Below are 25,310 nucleotides of genomic sequence, written 5' to 3'. Positions count from 1 at the left end.
TGACATATTATTTGTTCTTGGAATTAAAAGAAATTTAATCTCCATTTCTGCTCTAGAAGATAAAGGTTATCAAATTGCATTTTCTGAGGGAAAAGTACTTGCTTGGCCTAAGAAATCTAGTTTTAAATTTGCTCATGTAATTGGTAATAGATATGATAGTTTATATAAGCTCTCCACTAACCCTGTTCAAGCCCTCATTAATGAGGCTCCCGAATCCTGTGAGCTATGACATAGAAGACTTGGACACTTACACTATCAAACACTTCCCTCTTTTGAAAAGTTAGTCAAAGGTATGCCTAAACTCAGTTAAATTCATAATAATACTTGCAAAGGTTGTGCTATAGGTAAAAACGTTAAAAGCCCTTTTCATAAAAGTGAAAATAGAGCTAAAGATAAACTAGAACTTGTTCACTCTGATTTATGTGGTCCTATGTCTATAGCATCTCCTAGTGGATTTCTTTATTACGTAATCTTCATAGATGATTTCTCTAGGAAAACTTGGATCTACTTCCTGAAATCTAAAGAATCTGATGAAGTCTTAAGTAAATTTAAAAAGTTGAAGGCATTGGCTGAAAACTCCTCTGGTAAAAGAATTAAATGTTTAAGATCTGACAATGGAGATGAGTATACCTTTGGTAGCTTTTATGATTTTTGTGTTGAGTCAGGAATTAAAAGGGAGTTTTGTGTTCCATACAATCCTCAGCAAAACGGAGTTGCTGAAAGAAAGAATAGAACTATTGTTGAGGCTACAAAGGCTATGATTCATGATCAAGATTTGCAAACCTTTCTATGGGCTGAGGCTTCTAGAATAGCGGTATATATTTAGAATAGATGTCCTCACCGTGTTCTAAAGAACATGACTCCTGAAGAAGCCTTCATAGGATCCAAACCGGACATCAGTCACCTCAGAATTTTTGGAAGTCCTGTTTATGTTCATATGCCCCAGGAAAAGCGAACCAAGTTGGAGCCCGTTGGGAAGAAAGGCATGCTAGTCGGATACAGTGAATCCTCCAAGGCCTTTAGGATCTATATTCCTGGTCAAAGGTATGTTGAGGTAAGTAGGGATGTTACTTTTGAAGAAGAGATTTCTTTTTAAGAAATCAAAAGGTTCTTCCGTTATTGATGACGCTAATGACAATCAAGATATGAATGTTGATACTAACCCTAAGATTCAGAGGGAGCCTGTTGAACCTCCACCTCAAGAAGAACATAATGATCCACCAGAGCCTATGAATCCCACTGACATACCTAGTGACATTGTTGTTACCAAAAAGAGGCCACTTTGGGTAAGAAGCACCATTCAAGAAGCCAAAAGATTTGCTGCTCCCAGTGGCACCTTCCGAGAAACCAAGAGATCTCAAGTATTCTCCAACTACGTTGCATTGATGTGCAATCTCATTGAATTTGAACCTTGCAATGTTGAAGAAGCCTTGAACCATCATGCCTGGAAGCTTGCTATGGATGAAGAATATCAGTCAGTCATCAAGAATGATGTTTGGGACATTGTGCCCAGACCCAAAGGTAAATCTGTTGTTTCCTCTAAATGGTTATTTAAAATTAAACATAATGCTAATGGTAGTATTGAAAAATATAAGGCTAGATTTGTAGCTCGTGGTTTTTCCAAAAGGAAGGCATAGATTATGAAGAAACATTTGCTCATGTTTCTAGATATACCTTTATTAGAACTATAATAGCTATTACTGCTGCTAGAGGTTGGAAGTTACATCAAATGGATGTTAAGATTGCCTTCCTTAATGGTGTCATTGACGAAGAAGTCTATATTGAACAACCTGAGGGTTATGAGATTCAGGATAGAGTAACTCATGTGTTCAGATTGAAGAAAGCCCTGTATGGTCTCAAACAGGCCCCTCGTGCTTGGTATGAAAGAATTGATAAATACTTGTTAAGTTTATGATTTTGTAAAAATGATGCTGATTCTAACATCTACTTTAAGTTATCCAATGATGAAATGCTAATTCTAGTTCTATATGTGGATGATTTATTTCTTACTGGTAAAGATGAACTTATCATTAGATGTAAGAAAGAACTAGCTTCAGAATTTGAAATGAAGGACTTAGGTCTAATGCATTATTTTCTAGGTCTAGAAGTATGGCAAAGATCTAACGAAATTTTTCTAAGTCAAAGAAAGTATACTATTGATATTTTGAAAAGATTTAGAATGATGGATTGTAAACCTATGTCTACTCCTATGGAATCTAACTTAAAGAAGTTAAGTGTTTCTGCAGCTAATTCTGATTTTGCAGATCCATCGGAGTACAAGCAGTTGATTGGATCACTGATGTATCTAGTTAATACTAGACCAGACATATGCTTTGCAGTGAATGCTCTCAGCTAGTTCATGAGCATGCCCAAACATGTTCATCTTGTTGCAACCAAGCACATCCTAAGATACTTGCAAGGCACAGTTGGTTATGGGCTGAAGTATCCACTTAACACTTCAATAACCTTGGAAGGTTATTCAGATGCAAATTGGGCTGGAAGTGTCAAAGATAGGAAAAATACTTCCGGCATTTGCTTTAGCTTAGGATCCGCAGTGATCTCTTGGGCTTGTAGAAAACAATCCTCAATTGCACTAAGTACTGCTGAAGTTGAGTATATTGCAGCAAGCGTAGCTTCTAGAGAAGCAGTCTGGCTTCGTAAGCTTCTTGCTGGGCTGTTTGGTCAGCCTTGGGATCCTACAGTTATTCGTTGTGATAATCAGAGTTGTATCAAAAGTCTATCAATTAAGTGTTTCATGACAGGTCAAAACATGTGGAAACTCATTATCACTTCATTCGAGATATTGTGCAAAGAGGCACCATTCAGCTGAAGTATGTCAGCACCGATGAGCAAGTTGCAGATATTCTTACCAAGCCTCTGTCCAAAGTGAAGTTTGTGTACTTCAGAGATAGACTCGGTGTTTTGGAAAATGAAACCCTGATTGAGAGGGAGTCTCAACCTCAATGATACATTGTGTTGTATCAAATCACCTTCTGCGGGCAATGTAAGGTGGTATTGTATTCTTCTCAGGGAGAAGAGTAATTGTTAACCATCCTCTGTGGGCAATGTAAGATAGTAGAAAAGGTCCTCTCCACCCTCTGCGGGCAATGTAAGGTGGATCTAGTCTATGCTTGTGTGCGAGCTGGAAGATTATATTATGTAGTTCCATTATATGCTTGTGCGCAAGATGGAAGACTACAATATTCTGATTATGTAATCCATTCTTTGCTTGTGTGCAAGATGGAAGATTATGATTACGTTTTCTCCTCCCTAATTAAGAGGGAGTGTTGATTATAATTAGGTAGGAATGGCGGATTCCAATTGCCTTAGGCAACATTGGAATCTGCCCAAAGGTCTGGCCCCTCCTTCAGTGTGTAGGGCTGGGCCCTCTCTCACGGCACTTCCTAAATCTTCACGCCACACTCAAGATAGCGTGCTCCCATAAATAGGGCCGACCCTATTCTAATAAGGCATTTTGGTAAAAAGAAATGTTAATAATTAAAAGCCACCAATTAAGTAAAGGCCGACTCAATTAGTCTTTGGCATTTGCACTCCATATAAATAAAGGGCATCTTCACCTCATTCTACACAATCGACAAATATCCTCCTTGTGAAATATACATCTGCCTAATGATGCGAAATATACATCTGCTTAATGCGAAGGCTGAAGAAGGAACTTATGCGAATCATACCTGCCATTGAAGGTGCCAATATCAAGTACATACTGTCATAAAGGAGTGTGAACTGTTCTTGAATTAAAGCGCTAGGGTTACTGATCAGTTTCAAGCATAAGTGCAGACCTAAGATGCACTAAAAGTGCAGATCCAGTCTATGAATCTGATTGCTGATTGGTGTGCTAAAGGAGCAGATCTAATGCTTGTGAAAATGCAGACTTGTTGAAGATTTCATCAGCCCCAAGAGTGAACATCTCAGACCTCGACAAGCACTTGAGATAAGTATTGTAATCAGAATATTGAATCTAATCCATAATCAGATCTGAGGATCTTTTCTGGCTGGGTTTTTCCTCCTAGGAGGTTTTCCCAGGGTAATTGTGTTTTGTTCTTATTTGTTCATTTCTATGTTATGCCTAATTCTAGAAATCTCTAAATTCTACAACAAACAACTAATTAGAAAATAAATTCTAATTTCTGAGTTTTACATTAATTTGAAAGTATAAAACTCAACACTCTAAACATTTCATATTGATTTAAAAAATCCAACCTTTTTGTCCCAACCAAAGTAACAGGTTCCAAGAAAACTCTCCAAGCCTTTGCAAAGTTTGGATCTTTAGGATACAAACTCTCGAGTTTATCAAACCTAACGACTTCTATCTTCATGTGTGTAAACAAATTGTGCTTTCTACTTAAGGCATTTGCAACTTTGTTTGACCTTCCACTCTTGCACTTCAAAACAAAAGTATAGCTCTGCAAAAAACAACCCATATTAAATGCCTTTGATTTAACTTTCCTTGACTATTAAGATGCCTAATGATAATTATATAAAACAGCTCCTATGGCACTACCACTAGCATCACAATCTACCTGAAAGACCATATTAAAATTGGGAAGTGCTAAAACAAGTTGCTTTGTGACTTTTTTCTTTAACATACCAAAACTTTTGGCTACTTTCATTGTCCACTTAAACTCTTTTCTATCCCCGCTCATTGTTTTAGTTAGGGGTGTACAAATAATACTAAAATTCTTAATAAATTTTTGTAAAAACTTGCTAGACCATGAAATTATCTTACCTTTATAACACTCCTTGGTGTATAACATTCAATGATAGCCCTCAGTTTCTCTGGATCTATCTTAAGACTCTCAATTGAGACAACAAATCCAAGTATATATCAACTCCTTCACAAAATTGCATTTCTTTAAGTTAATCAATGACTTCTTTCTTAGCTTCTCAAAAACTTTTCGAATATGCACCAAGTGCTCCTACGAAGTCCTTAAAATTAAAATGTCATCCAAATATATAATGGCAATTTCATCCAAAAATTCTTTCAATACCTTGTTCATGCGTTTCATGAATGTGTTCAGTGCATTGGTTAGCCCAAATGGCATGACTAACTATTCATACAGTCCCTCCTTGGTTTTGAAGGTTGTCTTCCACTTCTCACCTTTGATTTGGATCTGATGATATCCACTCTTCAAATCTATCTTTCTGAAGTACTTGGCTCCACTCAAGCAATTCATTATGTCATCCCTTCTTGGCAATGGAAATCCATACTTGATCATAATCTTGTTGATGGCTCAAGAGTTAGTACACATTCTCCATTCTCCATCCTTCTTCAGTCTTAGTACTGCAAGTACTTGGAAAGGAAACATCCACATTCATATTAGATTGCATGGTTGCCAAAGGGCCATAGAGCCTTGCCTCAATGAGCAATGTTTAGTATTTCTTCATATCATTTATCCAATTGATCAACTCTTCTAGGTGAAGACTTCCAAAAAATGTATAAACTTCAATGTTTGGCCTTTTTCCAACCTTGGAGGTTGGCTTAAACAATTTGACTTGTTTAGGATCTTCTACCACATCTTGTTCTTCTTGAAAATGCGTTTCTTCAACTTAGTCTTCACTTTCATCTCTTCTTCTTGGCTCAAACCCTTTATGTAGCTTCTCTTGTAGTATCTGAACTTGTTCTTCTAGGGCTCTCAAACCCTCTTCTAGTACAACAATATTTCTTCCACCACCTCGGTTTCTTCATGGAAGCATTTTGATCACTTTTCCCACAAACTCACAACCACAAGTCCTTGTGCAAATTGACTAGTGTTTGGTGATTTGCTTACACACTCAGGAACTTCTGCTTTGATAGCACCTGATATAGGGGTGAATCACACAACACACAAAACACAAATTTCTCATAGGAAAATATTGTTTCCATAATACATTACAGCTTCCTCATAGGCTGAAACACATTGCAACTTCTTTCCACTAGTTTTTGTAGCCTTCTGTCTTCTATCTCTCCAAATCTTCCTTTAAATTTTGCTTTCCCTCCTTTTGCATGACTTACCACCTTCCCCTTTACCACTAATAAATGATGCTCAAAAAATGGTCGTAAATAGCTCTTTGGCACCCTAGAGCAAAATACTCGTGCCAAAAAATAGTCCAACTTCCAAGGGCCATAACTTCTGATCTGAGCATGCGATTGAGCCCATTTTTTTTGTTATGGTTTTTTGTATGACAGGTACATGTTGCTGGTTGCTTATAGGGTTAAAGTTCTCCTGTAGCACGAATTCATTCTTATTGTATTCCAAACTTTGTTAGCTAATATAATCAATGTGCTGCTATCGTTTGTTGGATTTTTCTTGTAAGGGTTTCCAATCTTTTGTGTTATGTGCCATTATATTGCTGAAATTTGTATAGATTCTCTAACTTGCATAGTTCTCCCTTTAGATTAGATATATATATTCTTTTCACAAGTCATGCTTGCAGAAACATACTTTTTCTATAGGCCAATTTGAATTTGTGGATGCCTTCATCCTTCAATTCTTTTCTTTCATATCTACATGTTAGTTTTTTAAATGAAATAGACTTAAGAAATGTTTAGTGTTCAGTGGGGAGTATCGGAATGGTTAACATTGACTTCCTGTATTTTCGTATTTGATATAGTGTACATATAGTAACTGATTAGTCTCAAGCATATGCACATTTTCTAACCAACCTTCGTGCATTTTTTTAATTCGTGAAGTTGAAATAAAGGAAGAAACATGGTTTGATCCTGCAACACACTTAGAGTCAGACTGTGATGAAGACTTCTTAAGTTGCCATGGAGGTAATATATACTATATATACTTTATTACCACCTGTCAGTTTACTGTGTTTTACAGTTACAGATAGGTCCATATCATACACATTACAATAATATTTAGTTTGGCTGACTATAACTTCATACATTATGCAAATTTGAAAATATCTTACGTTCCTTGTGTACATGTTGGTTTTATTAAAAAAAAATTATTATAAAGTTTTTTGCCTGTATGGTATGCAGACTTTTTGTCTTCAACGTGCAACAATTTGAGTCACCCAAACAGCGCCAATGTAACTCCTCGACATAGTCTATGTGATAACCACATAATTTTGACCTCTGGTGAAAAAGGACTAAAATTGGGTGAGCTATTGAGTGAAAATTTGCCATGTCAAGAGGTTAATGCAGTTGATGAAGCAAGCGATTTTCATGGACAAAATGATGTTGATGAAAGGCAAAATACCAATAGCGATCTTACTATACCAAAAGAAATAAAAAATGGAAAGAACAAAGTTTTAGGATTTTCTGAAGGAAATTCCCATGTATTGACAGAATTCACAGTTGGTTCAGAATGCGAGGAAGAAAAAGTAGTTGACTATTGTGGTGTTCAATTAAATGCATCTTGCTTGCCATGCTTGATTCCCAATGTGGGCTTAATTGAAAAGAAAAGATCATTAAGTCCTGGTCCACCATCCTCCAAGAAAAAGGCTTCATTATTAAAACTATCCTTCAAACGTCGATCAGCAGATGGGCATGAGAACAACAATGTCTGTAAGTGCACTATTCTTATTTAATTTTATATGTTAAGTGTGATTAGGAAAAATTGTATTCTAAGTATATGCGAAAATCAGCAATGTACTTGGTTGCTGTACATTACATAAGTAAAAGCATTAACTGGCATTGTTCTGCAAGCATTTTATAAAACATTATCCATTTGTGGAAAAACAATTAACTGTCTGGAAATACCCATGGCGATGATTTTAAGTGTTTATGTATGAAGCACTGAGCTCTGGTCATGTTATAACTTTTAATTTGATTAAAATAAAAACATTCATATGCTTGTGAGTTGTTTTTAGTTGCATACATCTCATTATGGGCTTCTGAATTAGAACGTCTATTTCAGTTAAATTACTGTCATCTCTATGCATCTCTGCATAACTCAAAATGGTTTGTATTTCTATTAACCTGACCATGTTTGCCACACATTCTGCTTTTCCCAATAAATATTATGAATAATTACTTAAAAAAGTGTACTGTCCTTCGAATGTTTTTGATTTCTGTCAAAGGTAGCTTACGTCAACAAAGCAGTTAACAATTTCCGTTCAGAAAATGACCGATTTTCTTTCTGTTCTATTGAATATCTATGCACATATTAGATTTATCTATAGTTAATATTTCAAGGTTCATATTCTATATGGATGCTTAAGTAGGTTGGCACCCATTCACTTGCAGAAAATAGTTATGTTATTTGATAAATCAGTGTAAGGAAAATTGCAACTATCCCTACCTATTTTGGTTATGGAATCCTCCTCTAGACTGGCATTTGTGATTTCAATTTGAACAAATGGAATATGCTAGTTTTTCCTTAGTGTATTGATCTTATAATATCTCTTTTTATGAAAAAGTAGCTCCCTACTGTGCCAATATGCAAGGGCACACAAGCATATGTACCAATTTCATTTGAGACAATTCAACGCTATTACTATAGGAGATGTCCATTCCTTATTTGATCAAGATAACTATAGGCATATTTCATGAAAATTCATTCATGTCATTTTTTTAGCAGTTAATTTTGTAGTAAAGTCACTTTGGTACTCACATATACTGGTTGAAGGCATTAGTGTAAAATGGTGGTTCAGGCCATCTAATATATGCATCTGTCCTATGGTTATGCAAAGTAATGGTTCAGGCCATCGATTATATTTGCCACCCTCAATGGTAACATAAAGTTTCTTAGCATTCGGGTATAATTAGTGATAACATTTGTTTTCCTTTGTAGCATTTGAAAAAGTATTTGTTATGACTGCAAATAGAACAGTTTTAACTTAATATCATGGAGCAAGTTACATCTAATTCTAAACATTATGCCGAAACAATGAAATTTGAAAAGACTTCTGAATACTTGCCCTTACATATAGCAAATTTAATTCTTGAAATTTGATGAGTCTATTGAGTACCGCTTCCTGGTATCAATACTACAATTTCCTGGTCATATTCCTCGTAAATGCAATAAACAGATGAGAGCAATTAAAAAATGGACAACATCATCTAGTAGCCATAACCACTATATTCAACATTAGTTAGTCAATGCAATGAATAGTAGTCATAGATGCAAGAGGCAAGCTTAAAGAATTGTCATAACCATTTGTTCAATATGGGTTAAGGGAATGAGTATTTTGCAACTATGGGAACTATATGAAAAGGATCCCAAATTTTTCATCAAACAAATTTGAGGCAAGGCTAGTTACTAAGCAAATTAACATTAGTGCTTGGTTTAACCCATCAATTACATTTCTTTTGTTGACCCCTTGCCCAAGATCTCCTCTTCCATATGCTAGTGGCAAGGTGATATTGAATAGTTAGGCTTTTGAGCCGTTGTTTACTTGAGGTATTCTTTGTCAATTTCACAATCTGTTTGGAATAACATAAAATTTTAAGATGTAATTGGTTGCCATTAATCATGTAAGTTTGGAGAAACCTTTTTATAATCCATCCATTTGCACCCCTTTAAATTGAATTTCTTTGTAAGCATGTTGACACTACTTCACCTTTTCACCTTTTTGGAAGAGTGCCAATAGAGGACATTAAAAAATCGATGATAATCTAAAAGAAGGTGAAGTTTGCACAATGCCAGTGATCAGTGAGTTATTGTAAGAGGAGCAAAGGGCTGCAAAATGTAGTTGAGTGGAATGTCAAAATAGACCATGCATCAGGAGGACAGATGGACTGCTGAACATGCCTCAAATCATGGAGACAAGGACATTTGTCTGTTTTTACATGGTACACATGTTTATTTACATGAGATATGTGGCAGATTTGTAGCCAATCTTCTGGAAGCTGATATAATTCTTTACACTATATATGTAGGAACCTATTGACGTGTATTTTGTACACAATCATACACAGAATAAAATACCAATAGGCATCTTATCCTCTCTTGAGAAAATAGTCTCTAACTGCTGAAGATTCGCATAAAGGATCAGTTAGGTAGACTCCAAGGTTCTTTGATGTAGGGTCTCTACGTGTGGACAAGCTCCAGTGGTATGATGTGATTTGCTGGAATCACAAGGGGACTTACATTGAACTTCCGATCTGCTTTGCTGGACACAGGCTCTTACTAACTTAGATAAAAAAAATGGAAAAAGGATAAGGGCGAAGAGAGGATCTAATCCTAATACTAAGAATGTAGGAGCAATGATTTGATTTTTGATGAAACTCTAACTAGGTCTTGTTTTGACATCAATGGAACATCTACACAAGGCTAGTGCGATCTTCTAAGGAAGCTTTATGATGTTCAAATCATCACCGCAGGCATAGATACCATCCAAGTTGATGCATATCAATGAAGAGGCAACAATTTGAAATTGAGCTTAGGCTGAATGATCCAGTTGACTACGCAAGGCAAGTCTGCAATCAACAAACTGCTAGTAGTATGGATATACGAATTCCATCATCAATTAATCACATTTCCTCCATTCATCTAATCATCTACCATCTAAGATTGAAGACTTAACAAGAAACCATGCAAATTGCAAGAAAACGACATATTTCACCATTACTTCAATGAAAATGGAGTTTGTGTACAATCAATGGCAACAATTTCTTGCCTTGTCCTCCTATTCTACTCTCTATCTACTAACTACTTTCAACTATTTCTATACTATCTCTCTCTAATTCTCTTCAATTATTAGCCTTTACAAAATGAAATGCCTGGGCTTATATAGTGCCCACAATACAATTTGATGGCTTAGATCAACTCAAGATCAATGGCCAAGATTTTACAATGAAAACCCTAATTAGGGTTTGTTACAACCATTACATAACATTTAATGCTTAACCAATGAAATAATTGTATTGCTTGGACACATGTCCCTTTTAGAAAAATCGACCAATGGATAGCCGGGGTAGGTACATCGGAGTTTGTGCCACCTTCCATGAGTTAAGTACATTGAATCTGGACATGCTGAGATGGACTTCACTGATTGGAGAAATGATGACTAGGACGCCACCTCATCTGACACTTGAAGCTTGCTAGATATTCAATTTGATGTCGTTGAGGGGCTATCTTTAATTAACTCTTGTTCTAACTCCTTTTGTCCTTGATGTGCAGGATGACGATGTACCTCGCCTTGGAACGCTGGATTGAAAGAGGTCGCCCATGTCTTGGCTTGATCGTCCTGGCGAAGACCGTCCTTGATCCGGCTTGATTTTCCTTGAAGAGACCTCCATTTGACGCCTACACAACATTTCAAAATTAGTAACATGATTTTGCAATACATAACATAAATTAGAGAGCAAATTTTAGGAAACTTAATGATAAGTCCTTTATTAATCATTTCCTAAAAAAGATTGAGCTAAGGCAAAACAAAATTCCAAAATTCAAAATTAAGGAAATGACGATGAACAATTCAAAATCAAGACAATAAATCCATATCGTCATACCTCTTTGAGAGCTTAACTCTAAAATGCAAAATAAAGGAATTCGCCTAGGCAAAATTTGAAATTCGATAGTCTTGATGTGATCTTCAAAAGAACGTTCCTCTTATCAACTTCGCCACCCTTCAAGTCTTGGACGTGATTTCCTCTTCAAGTTAGCAATTTCGCCATCTTTGATATGTCTTTGACGTCCTAGGCAACTTCGCTCAAATGGAAACTTCAAGTTCGCCTCTCCTTTGGATAGTAGTTTCGCACCACCTTTGATTGAATTCGCTCCTCTTCTTGAATGATAATTTCGCCCTTCCTTTGTATGAAATTCGCTCCTCTTTTGCCTTCTCCAAGATATCGCACCACCTTTATTAGTAAACTCCAAATCGCACTTCTCCCTTGTCTTCCTTAATTCGCATGTAGAAGGATAAAATGATGATGTGAAAATGAAATCTTCCACTCTCCTTTTATAGCGCTCACACCTTAATTTGCTTAGGCCGACTTTGGAAAAATTAAGCAATTAAAACGATTTTTACATCAATAACAAGGCCGACCTCATAACCTTAGCGCTCCTTTTGTTTTTTTTATTAAATTAATAATTAATTATTAAATGCCTTTATTTTTAATTAATAAATTTCGATTTTTTACAAAGGCAAAAAATAATTAATAAATACATACCATGCGCTATTTAAATGCTTTTAATTAAATATCGATTTTTTTTTTCTAGCATTTAAATAAATTTAAAAAATGTGTTTTAAGCGCAAAAATGAAAAGGTGAGAAGATACGTACCTCATCGCCCTGGTCCCTGACTGAGGGACAGGAGCGATCCATCAATTTGGTCATGATTCTTGCAATTTTTACGTCCAAGGTCTTCATCCTTACGTCCAAATCGCCATTTTAGCTGGGTCCTTTGAGTTAGATTGACTTGCATGTGTGAATGAGTGCCTTTGGATGTAATATCGCCCTGGTCCCTTCCTGAGGGACAGGAGCGATCCTAGTGTCTTGGCTCAAATTTGCAAACTTTTGATCTTTGTTCTTCATTCATTGTCTTCCAAAGGACGTCCTTGACCATGCCTATCTTTGCCTTGTCTTGGTTTTGACGGAACATGAGTGCTCTTGATAGGATCGCCCTGGTCCTTGTCCAAAGGACAGGAGCGATGTGAGCTTTTTACCTTGATTAGCAATGTTTGGACGTTCAAAACTCTTGTATGTTATCTTCAAACGATGCCTTAGACCTTGCATTACCTTATGAAATCTTGTTCTTACGTAAATCTTGCACAAAATGACCAATGCATCTAACATCGCCCTGGTCCCTTGGAGAGGGACAGGAGCGATCTATGTCCTAGGATGCGAATTTCATCATTGTGACGACCTTTTAATGTTTGTGCTTGCTAAAGACGCCTTGAAATGTCCCTCGCCACCTCGTCTTGACTTGGATCGACCTTGAACTTGCATAGGAAGTAACATCTCCATTGTATCGCCCTGGTCCCTTGGAGAGGGACAGGAGCGATCCTCCTTTTGTAGCCTTTATCTCACTTTGTCAGGTTCCAAGTCTATATTCAACGGATTCGTCTTTCTTCACTCCATTCGTTCATGCCTTGACATTGTTTGTAACTTTGCAAGAAAATCAATTATATCAAAAATCGCTCTGGTCCCTTCCTGAGGGACAGGAGCGAACTAGACATTTAGGACCTTTGTGGACGTCCAAAAAATCTTCATTTTGTATTCAATGCGTCCATCTCATGTTCTTCCTTGCTTTTGAACGTACACTTGTCTTGACATTTGCCTGGATTCTGTCTAATGAAGGAAATCGCTTTGGTCCCTGGGAGAGGGACGAGAGCTACAAGGTACCTCGCCCTGGTCCCTTGGAGAGGGACAGGAGCGATTTTGCTCTTGTGGGCCTCATTTCACTTCATCACCTTCGAAAATTATATTCAACGGATTCGCAATGCCCCCTTTCATTCATTCATGCCTTGAGATCGGTTGAAATTTGGCGAGAAAATCATCTACAACAAAAATCGCTCTGGTCCCTTCCTGAGGGACAGGAGCGAACTTAAGCATTTTGGTCCTTTGTTGACGTTTGATAATCTTCAATTTGTCTTCAACGGGTTCGATTGAGCTCCTTTCTTGCCTTCGAACATAAAATTTGCTTGATCTTTGCCTAGATCGTACCTTATGAAGAATTTCGGTCTAGTCCTTCAGTGAGGGACAGGAGCGAATTTGACCCTCTAGGCAAAACTTCATCATCTTATTGTTTTTGATCAAGTCTGGATGCTCTATCATGCTCATTTCGTCCTTCACCATGCCTTTGATGTCTCGATTCGTCCAAACAAGGTCAGGAATGGCCTAACTAAGCATTTTCGCTCTGGTCCCTTGGTGAGGGACACGAGCGATTCGCCTTGGTCCCTTGGAGAGGACACGAGCGAAATTTGACTTTTCGCACTCTCGATCAGGACAATTTTAATGGAATATAACATTTAAGTATAAGTGACATTTCCTTCTATGTTTCTTCTTTCTTATACTTTAAGTTATATTCCATATATACTTTCAGGATGTTTGAGAGTGGTTTCAGACCTCCAGGAGTTATATTGCAAAATCTAGTTTTTGGAGGTTTTTTCAGTTTCCAGACTTAGTCAAATTCCAGGATCAGGACATTCCAGACTTAGCCAAATTTCAGGATCAGGGCCTCACTCAAGCCGGACTTGCCACCCTATTGATTTCCCCGACAGCGCTTCAAGTTATATTCATTTGATAAAATGTACCTCTTTGGACCTTCTCACATCGTCAAGACGTTAAAATCTTGCAAGGACAAGGCGAAATTGAATTTGTAGCTCCGGTCCTTCACTGAGGGACAGGAGCGATCTTTCCCCTGGAGGCATTTCTGTGCTCATGAAAATCTTCAATTTATATTCAATGGAAAGATCTCGCCTTTCTCCATCACTTCCAATTCGTAATTCATCTTGACCCTGCAGGAATAGTAAAATATTTGAAAACGAGCTCCCGTCCTTCACTGAGGGACAGGAGCGATTTTGCTCCTACAGGCCAAAATAACATGATTTTACACATTTTATCACTTCACAAGGCAAAAACAAATCATTTGAAATGCCTAGGATCAAAATTCAAAAAAGTCAAAATTTGGTCAAAAATATTCAATTGGACAAAAATTCACATTTCATCTTCAACACTTAGACAAATTTAAGCTCTACATCAACATTCCAATTGAAAATTAGACCATTCTGGCGAATTCATTTCATTCAAAATTTGCATTCTAGAAAAGGAAACTCAAAAGCCCTCAAAAATGACTGGATTTTGGTCCGAAAAGACGGTAATTAAAACCCTAAGGCTTGACCCTAAATCCAGACAACTAACAAACTAACAAAACCCTAGAAAAAGCAAAGCGAAAACGAGCAAAAAACAAAAAACATGGGTCCCCATTTGCAATGGGGCGATGTGTGAAAACGTCACAACAGAACCCTTACCAGTTCTGCTCCAAAAACTCAGTTTTGACCTTTTGACATTTCGTCAAATTGTTGGCCTGCAATGCTTAAGTTCTGATTTCTGAGTGTATATGTGTTTGTTTCGTTTGTATTTCAATGATTTGCAATTCCAAAACATATACCAATACATAGAAATGATAACCGATAACTTGCACAAACAAATAATAAAAATTCAACCCTTCAAATGAATTTTTATTACCATTATATCAGATCTGATACACTTTGTTTTAGATTACATTAACATGCAATATTTCAATATATTTACTTCAGCTCTACAAACAAAGATTGAAATTTTTTTAATCTTCGTACCCGGATGACTGAAGTCAAATACCTCTGGAAGCAACTATAGAACCCCACGTGCTGAAGAAGAATGATGCACATCCAACACTCAAATATTCTTCAACAATAATCTTCAAACTTATGATCTGCAAATAAGTATTCTCTAAAACCCTCGCCAAGAGGAAGGTACTGTAGCAATTACTGTTCACGGTTACTGTAGCATCACTATTCACGGGTACTGTAGCAGCAAATAAAGCTTGGAATCTGATTGATAATGGCTGCCAATGATGAAAACATAGGTCTGCAATAGATATACCTTCAAATTGCTTCAAAACCCTATGTTGATTCTTCACCTGTAAGCTCCAAATGGACTCCTGATGTGAAGCCCTCCTGTAGACCAAATTCAGAAGATATTTCACTCCCTCAAATGGTCGCACACTGAAGATTGTCCGTTCTCCAATGGCTAATCAAGCTGAAACGCAAAAACCCTCGTCTCAATGCTCTCAGAAAGAAGTTTATCAAAAATGCCAAAGAATGAATCGTTTTCTCTCCATGAAGCCCTTTTATATCTTCTTCATCTAGTTCGAATTTCCCCATAAAAGCATTTAATAACATTAAAATTGATATAACTTTTCAATTAATAATAATGGGCTCCAACTTTGGAAAATGAGCTCTCACATTAATTAATATTTGGTCCCCTTCTTCATGATGCCAAGACCCTCACTTCAGTGATTTATTATAAAGTTAATTTATAACTTTATTATTAATCATTTAATGATTTAATATTATTCAGGCCACAAAAATATTAATATCTCCCTAATTACACAACATTTTATCATGCCATCTGAAATAGGAGTCTCTCCTCATAATTCCCCATGTGACCAGATACACTTCCTAAAAATAGAAAGGGTCCATCTCTATTGCTTTTGACTTACTATAAATAGTAAAGTATGGCAAACGGAGTCCAAATGATATCGAATGAAGGCCAAATCCATAAATTTTTGAATGTTGGAGATGAAACAATCCTCAAAAGACCCTCTAACCATCCTCATTAGCCTACGAGGGTCAGGAATGATAGGCTAGTCATCCAGAATTCCATGTTTGCTAAAAAGGGGACATTACAATATATATATATATATATATATATATATATATATATATATATATATATATGTATGTGGAAAGACCTTATTAGAGAGGGAGTTAGAATACATCATAGGGGAGATGTTGGATCGAGTATAGAGTTGTTTGCTCTCATTTTAAGCCATTGAGCTATACATGTATCACCATTGACATAGATATAATATATACAAACATTTGGCTATATATGAGTTTCTCTATGGTGTTTACTAATGTTATTTGTGATTCATTGTTGTTAGTTTCATATGGATAAGGACTCATGGTAGAAGAAGGATTGAATTTTGTTTTGATTCCCTCCCTTAACTGTGTGTCTAGATCAGCTCTCTATGTTGGTGTTCACATGGATTAGAATAATAATGTGTGAATGAATGGGGTAAAGTGAGTTGTAACAACTCATTTATAATGAGTGTTAGTGTTAATTTTAGCAATCAGATTGACAGTTAGAAACAGAAAACACAAAATGCACACATAACACAGTGATACCCTGGGAAAACCTCCCTCTTGGAGGTGAAAAACCCAGCAACAATATATCAGATCCAATATATTTCAAGGGCAGGAACAGATTACAAATTAGCCCAGCTAGGGCACAACATATAATCATCAAAGTACACACTTATCTGCAACTCAGTTCTGATCTGAACTTGGACGAATTTCCAGAATATAATTTGCTAATCCCTGATGATATTCACTGACTGAGAAAAGCAGATTCGGCAGTCTTGACAGGCTTGCAATGTGATTTGCCTGAGATAAGTTCGCTCATTGCATAGGGGATACACTTCACCAATATGATCAGATTCGCTGCTAAGGATAACTTGTCTTGTGCAGATCACTGTTGATAATTCACATATGGCAGAGATATGATCGCTTGATGAGATGATGTGTTGTGACTTCAAGTCACCTTTAATTTATATGCCTCATACACTTAACTGTCTTGGTCGGCCTAAAACATATTTGGCGCCAAGATACAAATTTAATTTACAAGTTACATTAAATAGGTCATGCCCTATTTGCAATTTACAATTACATGAATAGTACGCTCAGATAGGGCCTGCCCTATATTGGATATAAGCTACTGAGATATCTAAATGTCAAGGCCGACAGGCCACTTGACATTTGTGTAGTAGGTCGGCCCCTAGAAGGGATCCGACCTAGCTACAAAAAACAACAGCTAGGAATATTATATTATTAGGAATCTTTGGTATGGTTTTTTATTTTAAATATTAGAATATCATGTGTGAAGAATTATTGTATAGGATTGTAATATACAAGTATGATTTAGGAGATAAAAATCCTATAAATATGCAAATGTATTCAATGAAATAAAATAATATAAGCATACTATTATATGTCTGCAAGATTTTTCAGCTTTTATAATTTATGCCCAATTTTTCTTATATGGTATCAGAGTTGGGTGTTCAAAAATCTCTTTTATTGTCAGTTCAGTAAATTTGATTTCTTTCTCAATACTTAACGACAAATGAAAATTCAAAAACAAAACCCAAAAACTTTTTGGATATATTTTGCATCACGAGAGAGCAGTTTTGCATAGAAAATGAGGGATGTGATTGTAATCTCAAGGTGCAGCAATTAAATAATAATAGCAAATATTCTTGCTGATATTGGCATGGAAGTGTTGGCTCAAGGTATTGTGCTTGAAGCATGATTATCAAGATCTTATATTGAAGGTAATTTCTATGAAGATTTTTGGTACATTGAAGAAGAATTTGTTGCTGCATGTTTGGATTTTATTGTGGTAAGAAATGATGACCTGCTGGGTGGTATTGAGAAGAGGAAGCATGATTTCTTACTAAAGACTACTATTCCTTTAGAAGATATTTTCAAATCCCTTTTCACTTGTTTGCCTTGTTTATTTTGTGCAAGATGCATGAGAGACGTGTATACTAGAAGAAAAAAATGCTTGTAGATATACACAAATTATATGCTCCAGGTTGCATTGTATAAAGATAACTTTGCAGTGAAAATTACTATTCTAGTAGAAGGAAGATTTGAGCATAATGTACATCATTCTCTCATGCAATGCAACAATAGACCATAGAATTATTTCGATTGAGATTTGTAAAGTCTTATGTTTGTAGATTAAGTGCCTAATGATATCTTTTAGATTAAAGTTAAACTATCATTATAATTTATTGTTTAGTCATTGTTAGTTTAGTGTCTTAAAATATTGTATGTTGGCAAAGCAAGTCAAAATTAAGATGTATTCTTTTTGTTTAGAACAAGGTTTATTTTCATGAGTCATTAATTGTCAAGTCATCAAAAGTATGTTGCGTCAAAATATAAAAGTGTCAAAAAACATATATAACAAATAAAAATTGCCTAGATTGTAATTGGACACACTATCACTTATATGTGGCATGCATCTTGTTGTGGGGCGGGGTCGAGGGGGGGGGCATTCTAAAGTTGAGCTTTAAAGTAAAATTTGCTAAGTAGCAAACCAATTGCATGTAGAGGCACAAGAGGTTATATATTTAGCGACTTCTCATCAGTCACTAGTGATGGGGTCATGAAACTGTATTAGTGACAAAACTATGTGTCAAATTGAATAAAGTCAAGAGTAACTTCTAGTGGCAGTGGCAGTTTCCTATGCTATTAAAGATCAAGTGGCAATGCTCAACAACAATGGCTACAATTGAGAACATTAAACATTTCCTTGCTAAAGTTTGAAAAGAGAAGAATCTGGACATCATTGATATTGCAAATAGTTTTATAAGAGAGCAGTTGAACAAAGATATTTTGATTGCTAAAATTCTTGGAACTGTGATTGACCAATGATAAGTTCACTGAAAGTGAAAGCGCAATAGGTTCTCATATGTAGGTGATCATGTGCAACAAGATTTAGATAGCAGTATGCATAACCATACAATTCTGTTTCTAGTTCATGAGGTAAAGTGAGTTGTAGTAGCACTCACATATTTATTATGGATGTTAGGAATATTATATTCTTAGGAATTTTTGTTATAGTTTGTTAGTTTAAATATTAGAATATGATGTGTGAAGAATTATTGTGCGAGATTGTAATATGCAAGTTGTTAGAATAACTTGTCTATAGTAAGAAATGGTCATGGGAGGTTATACTAGTTCTCCTATGACTTAGGAGATAAAAACTCTTATAAATATGCAAATGTATTGAATGAAATAAAATAATAGAAGCATAGTACTATATGTGTGCAAACTTTTTTTCTTTTGTTACGTGTTTGACCTTTTTCACACATCGCCCCATTGCAAATGGGGACACTCCTTTTTTCCTGCTTTCTAGGGTCTTTGTTAGGGCCTTGTGACCTTCCTGCATTGGTATTGCCAAAGTTTGTTTGTTTTGAGCGACCTGAGTTTTGAACATTATGAGTCAGTGTGCGCAAGACATGGTTAGAACAGAGCCTAAACGTCATCATTGTGTCTAGAAAGCCCAAAGGACGAAGATTGCAATTGATTTGAGCTAATTTGGACAACTTTCTATTTTTAGAAAGTTTTGCTTTTTTGCTTTTTCCTATTTTTTAGGAAGTTTCGTTTTTGGCATTTTGAGAACGATCCCCGAAATGGCTATTTTTAAAAAGTTTTTTCCTATTTTTTAGGGAACCTTGCTTTTTCTATTTTTAGAAAGTGGATCTAGGGTTTGCATTATTGGCTCCAAGATGCACTGAAAATAATCGTCAAATTCCTCCAAAATCCAAGTTTTGACCCAAAAAGCTAATCTCCTAAATTTTAGGAATCTCAAGGAATTCAGTGAATGATTGAAGCACAGTTTTCAAATTTCAAGGCGATCCGGTAAAAATTGCACAAGTTATGGAAATTTCGAGTTTTGATCATGTGGTTCCTGACAATCAAGAAAGTCCGCCCTTAGTCAAGGTTGTGGTTCATGAGATCCACCAAGTCTGCCTTGGTGTTGGTGCACAAAGTTAGCAAAGTCCACCTTGGGAAAGGTGAGGTGGGTCATGAGATTGACGAAGTCCACCCTACCATGAAGTTGAAAGTGCAGGCAGATGTTGAAGACCATCCTCCAAAGGGTCATACATCAGGCCAAGTCCGCCCCATAGATGATGGGGAAAGTGCACAAAGATGATAAAGTCCGCCCTCCTAAGGTGCATAAGATAAACAAAGTCCGCCATGAGTTTTGGTGCAGTCCGCCCACTATGCATTGAGTGGTGCATGAAAAGAACAAAGTCCGCCCTCATGGAAGGGAAGCATGGTCATGACCTTCTCAAAGTCTTCCCTAGGAATGGTTGCAAAGTTAACATGATGGTACACAAACTCATGGAAGTCCGCCCAAGGTGATAAGTAATGGTGCATGGATCAAGCAAAGTCCGCTCAAGAGGATATCATTTGGTGCCTAAGTATCTCAAAGTCCGCCCTCCTTCAAATCAAGGTGCATGACATCAATCAAGTCCGCCTAACCTGCAGGTCTATGGTGCCTAACTTCAGCAAAGTCCGCCCTTCCCCTACAAGCTGAAGTACAACAAGTTGATAAGGTCTTCCCTAAAGCAATGGAGAAGGTGCACAAGCTCCATGAAGTCCGCCCTCCAAAGTTCCTAAATTTGATGAAGTCCACCCCATGATGGAGAAAGAAACTCACAAAGTCCGCCATGTGCAAGGAGAAGAGGGAGAGAAGCAATTCAAGTCCGCCTTGAAGTGTGTGGAGACAGCAACATTTTGCAAAGGGAAACAAAATAGACAAAGTCAGCCCTCAAAGAAACATGCTAAATTTGGAGTAAAAGAATATTCCCTCATACTATCAGCAAAGATCTTGATTAAGTTCGAACTAAGGCAAATTTAGAAAGTTTTTGAAGTGGGAAAATTAAAGATTAAGTTCAAATCATGGACTGAAATCCAAAATAGAAACTTCCATTTTAGAAATCATAACTTTCTTAAGTGATTCAAATTGAGCTCATTAACTGAATGTCCAAGTTCGATATATAAAGGACAAATTAGAAACAAATTTTAGAAGATCTTCTATGTTTCTAAATGAAGAATTCGAACTCCAATACAAATACAATTCATTCTTTCATTTTCTCACATGGAGTTCGAATTTTGGGTAGCAAGTGGAGAGAGTTTTTAAGAAGTTTTATGCAGGTGAAGGACATTTTGAGAGAATTTTTAAGAGTTTTGTAGGTTGAAAGAAGATTTCAAGAGAATTTCAAGTATAAGTCCTGAGTTTTCAACCATTTTCCACGAGTTTGCACACAGATTTTGGAAGAACCTTGATTGATTGGAGGGCAAATTCAATAATTTTCCGAGTTAAACTTCTGATTTTACCTCCTTGGCAGCTTCTTTTCCCTTCTTCCTCAATCTTCCAAAGGTGAAAATGGATTTTATGGGCAGAGTATTGGGTTCTCAACCTGGTTTTTCTTCAAAGTTTTCAAGGAGAAAGAATGAATCCAACAGATTTTCCTTCTTTTCTTTCTCATTTTCTGCCTTGTGAACAAGTCAGTATGATCCCAATCAAGTTGTCTTGGACTTAGTTCTGATTCTCGATTGAAATCAGACATGCAGCTCCCTGAGTTTGGTTATTTTCAGCAGTTTCTCTTGAGATTTCCAGAATATCCAAGTGTTGAGAAACCCCATTTTAAGGCTAAGTATTGGAGAAAGAGTTAAAATCATGATATACTTAGCCACCAAATTCAAAATTCACGCTCAAAATGAGGATTCTAACTTAATTTCTTTTGGTTTTGCAGGTTTTGGATGAGAGCTAAGGCGAGATCATCGTAGAAAACACAAATAGAGTTTCAAGCCAAATTCAAAATTAAAGACAAGTCTACAAGCAAGGTTCATCCGAGCATAGAGATGGCCAAAATTTTACTAAGTATGAGAAATACTTTACAAAGGAATTCTTCTCCAAATTCAAGGCACTTGAAAGAATCTCAAGGCATCAAGAAAGAAAAGTCCTCGGACTTAAGGATTTTCGACGACTTGAAGGATTTCATCTCTTGAAAGATTAAAGACAAGCTCCCAATCAGAATTAGATGGTGACAAGAAGAAACAAATTTCCATATTTAGACAGTTTCTTCACACAAATTGGAGAATTCAAGGAGGACATCCAACACGCTGAGATGGCGCCTCGTCATCTTCCAACCAATCAGATTGTTCCAAGTCAACATATCCAAATTCAATGAACTTGACTTATCCACAAAAGCTTCTAGAGGGCACACTTCACAATGCAACAACCTTCTATTTTTATTATTGGTTCATATTTAGCAAGAAGGACAAGTGTCCCCAAATGTAATTTTCTCATTGGTCGAGGGGTAGTTAGTTTTGGGAAACCCTAATTAGGGTTTTGAACTTTTAATCTGAGCCCTTGATCATTGTTCGATCTCGGCCTTTCATAATTTATTGACTACTATATAAGGTTGCCTCCTCTCATTTGGAGAGTGTTAGGTTTTTTTTGAAATATTGGTGCAAGAAGGTCATTTCCAGATAATACATTACTTGTGTGCTTTCTCTTAAGGCTTTGTAATCCTTATTGTTTGAGTGATTAAGCAAGGTTTTCAATTTCTTCCACCAAATAGTTTAGATTTTATTTCATGTATGTTAAATGAATGAAAGATCTGATAAGTATTGGCTTATGGTGTTTCTCCGCTCATACTTTTGGTGAATGGATGATTTTCATTCATTGTGCAAAGTTAGTTTGAGCTTTTCTTTGTGTATGCTTAACTTCCGATCATAAGCACATCCCTTGAAGATTGCATCCACTTTGTGTAAGTTGTCTTAAGTGAGGTGGAACAAAAGTGTGGTTTATTGAGTTCACCGAATCAATACTGTCTCTTGAATTCCTAGGAATAGATTAGGATTTCTAAACCCTTGTCTCCTTTTCAGTTTTTTCATGATCCAAGTCCCAAATGGTAGAGCTTCATTGTTTAAACCTTCATTGTGAATTGAACAATCCAAGCATAAGTCCCTTTGTGTATTACCAGCATATCACAATGCCCATTGAGCTTATCCACACATCAAGACTTGACTAAAGAAACCTTGGAATCACCATATGATCTTCTAGCAATCTTAGCATACGCGGTGATTTTTTAAGAGAGGATAAATTATCTTTGGGTACTTTATTCTAATGTTTGGTAGATGATAAAACATACACCAACATTATGCTAGGGGTATCCCTGCGACCCAGTCCAGCAGCCCAACCTGCCTTACCTTGGGCTTACTTTATTGCCAAGTTGGGGTTAGGAAGGGGCGAACTAAGGTGAGACTAGTCCCCTAGGGGGAGAATCTGAAGCCCGCAACTAGTCCTCCCTCTTAAATCCGGGAGGGAGTCGAACTCGAGATCGATGGGGAGCAAACCCACCGCCCAAGCCAACTCACCTACCCGTGCGGGCTGTGTGCAAACTTTTTTAGCTTCTATAATTTATGCCCAAATTTTCTTGTATTGAGAAAGGTGATATGCCACTGTGTTTGAGTCTTTAATACTTGGTTATTGGTTTAGCCTTTTAGACGCGATGGTATTCAAATGACTAACAATGAACTAGAATTTACCCAAGTGGCTTCTAAAATTGGCACAACATGAATCCTATGTTGATGGCATCCATTGCCATTTTTCTACAATAGTCCATTTTCCTTTCCTGACATGTTCAAAAGAAAAACACAATAAAATAGGTGGATTGTATTCCCTTTTAGCTATATAGGTCCCATAATATTGCATATTGGTTGGTTTAAATAAAACTTATAATGTTGGTTCTTTTGAACATGATTTTAAAAGTTGAATATTATTAATTAAAAGATCAACTCACATTTGCTACATGGTCTTGTTTCTTGTGATTACAAATAGGGTGCAAAGATATCTTTTGCTACATGGTCTTGTTGGTTCTTTTGAACATGATTGATTAGAAGCTCAACTTACATTTGCTACATGGTCTTGTTGTTTGTGATTACAAATTGGGTGCACATATATCTTTTCCTAACAAGCAAGTAGACACCATATTGGGATGGCATGGGGTGTTGTGTTGGGGTTTTCAAATTCCAGTGGTTGAAGCTTACAACCAATCAAACTTAATATCAAAAAGATGTATAACTTTTGATGGTAAGGAGAACTAGCAAGCATGTTGAGTGGCTCAAATCTAACTACAATGTGATTTGAGTGATATAAGTACTAGCTGGTTAAGGTGGGTGAAAACAAAGAGCATTCAAGTTCGCCAAATAATAATGTAGATGTAAACACCACAATGAGAATAAATTATCTTTCTTGCTTAGTTCACGAGGCTATGAAAAAAACTTGAATCTCCATCTCAAAGTAAATTCACCTCATAATGGGGATATTGTTTCTTCGAGTTTCCTATGATACTTTTTTTGACACCTTGTATACTTTGGTTTGGAAGTGGTTTGAATAAGAAGGTATGTAACACTTTATTGCCATTTCAACGATGAACATCAAGGTCTTTTATATGGATGCATTAGTCTTATGATATTATATAAGTATTCAACTACATATTTTTTGAAGGAAACTCATTGACCCTTTTTTTAAATATGAGTAGTGGTTCACATGAGTCCACCTCACATGGGAATGAATGGTCCACTTAACACTCATTTCATTTAGGTGATGCTCATAGGGATGAAGCATTAGGACTTCTTAGGAGGTCACCCATCTTAGTAGTACTTTGACTCAAGTACACTTAACTATGTAATTTTTCCTAAGATGAAGCCCACTTAGCTTGCTACCCCTTTTGCAAAACCTTCAGCAAGTATTGTGTGTCATGAAACATTATAGAGCCTCTTTAGCATTACCTAGATGCGACGAATACTAAGTGGACCATTCTATTTGATAAGAGATGGGTTCATGGGAACAATTATTCATGAAAATGGTTAATGAGTTTCACTGAAAAATTACAAAGTTGAGCCCTGATATAAATATTATAATTTGACACAGTGTGGAAAATACCTCCTTATTAATGCATTGTTCATGCTCTCTCTTTTAGTGAGCAAGACTGAAAGCCATATTAACTAAGGATATTACTAACTCTTCTTGTTGTGATTTAAAAATTGAGAATATTAT

The 25,310-nt window shown here is 36.4% G+C and overlaps 1 protein-coding gene across 5 annotated transcripts in view; it reads left to right on the top strand.

Moving 5' to 3' along the window:
• Positions 1-25,310, top strand: part of LOC131042997 (uncharacterized) — a 64,809-nt gene that overhangs the window by 16,588 nt on the left and 22,911 nt on the right. For all 5 annotated transcript variants that reach the window (XM_057976347.2, XM_057976348.2, XM_057976349.2 and 2 more), the window contains 2 exons: positions 6,692-6,775; positions 6,992-7,519. In XM_057976347.2, coding sequence (XP_057832330.2) covers positions 6,692-6,775; positions 6,992-7,519 — 612 coding nt within the window. The remainder of the gene's footprint in view (positions 1-6,691; positions 6,776-6,991; positions 7,520-25,310) is intronic.

The sequence above is a fragment of the Cryptomeria japonica genome, chromosome 6 (genome assembly GCF_030272615.1).
Source record: "Cryptomeria japonica chromosome 6, Sugi_1.0, whole genome shotgun sequence".
In the NCBI taxonomy this organism is placed as follows: Eukaryota; Viridiplantae; Streptophyta; class Pinopsida; order Cupressales; family Cupressaceae; genus Cryptomeria; species Cryptomeria japonica.
Note: the sequence above shows the minus strand (reverse complement) of the source record. Positions and strands in the feature narration are given on the sequence as shown.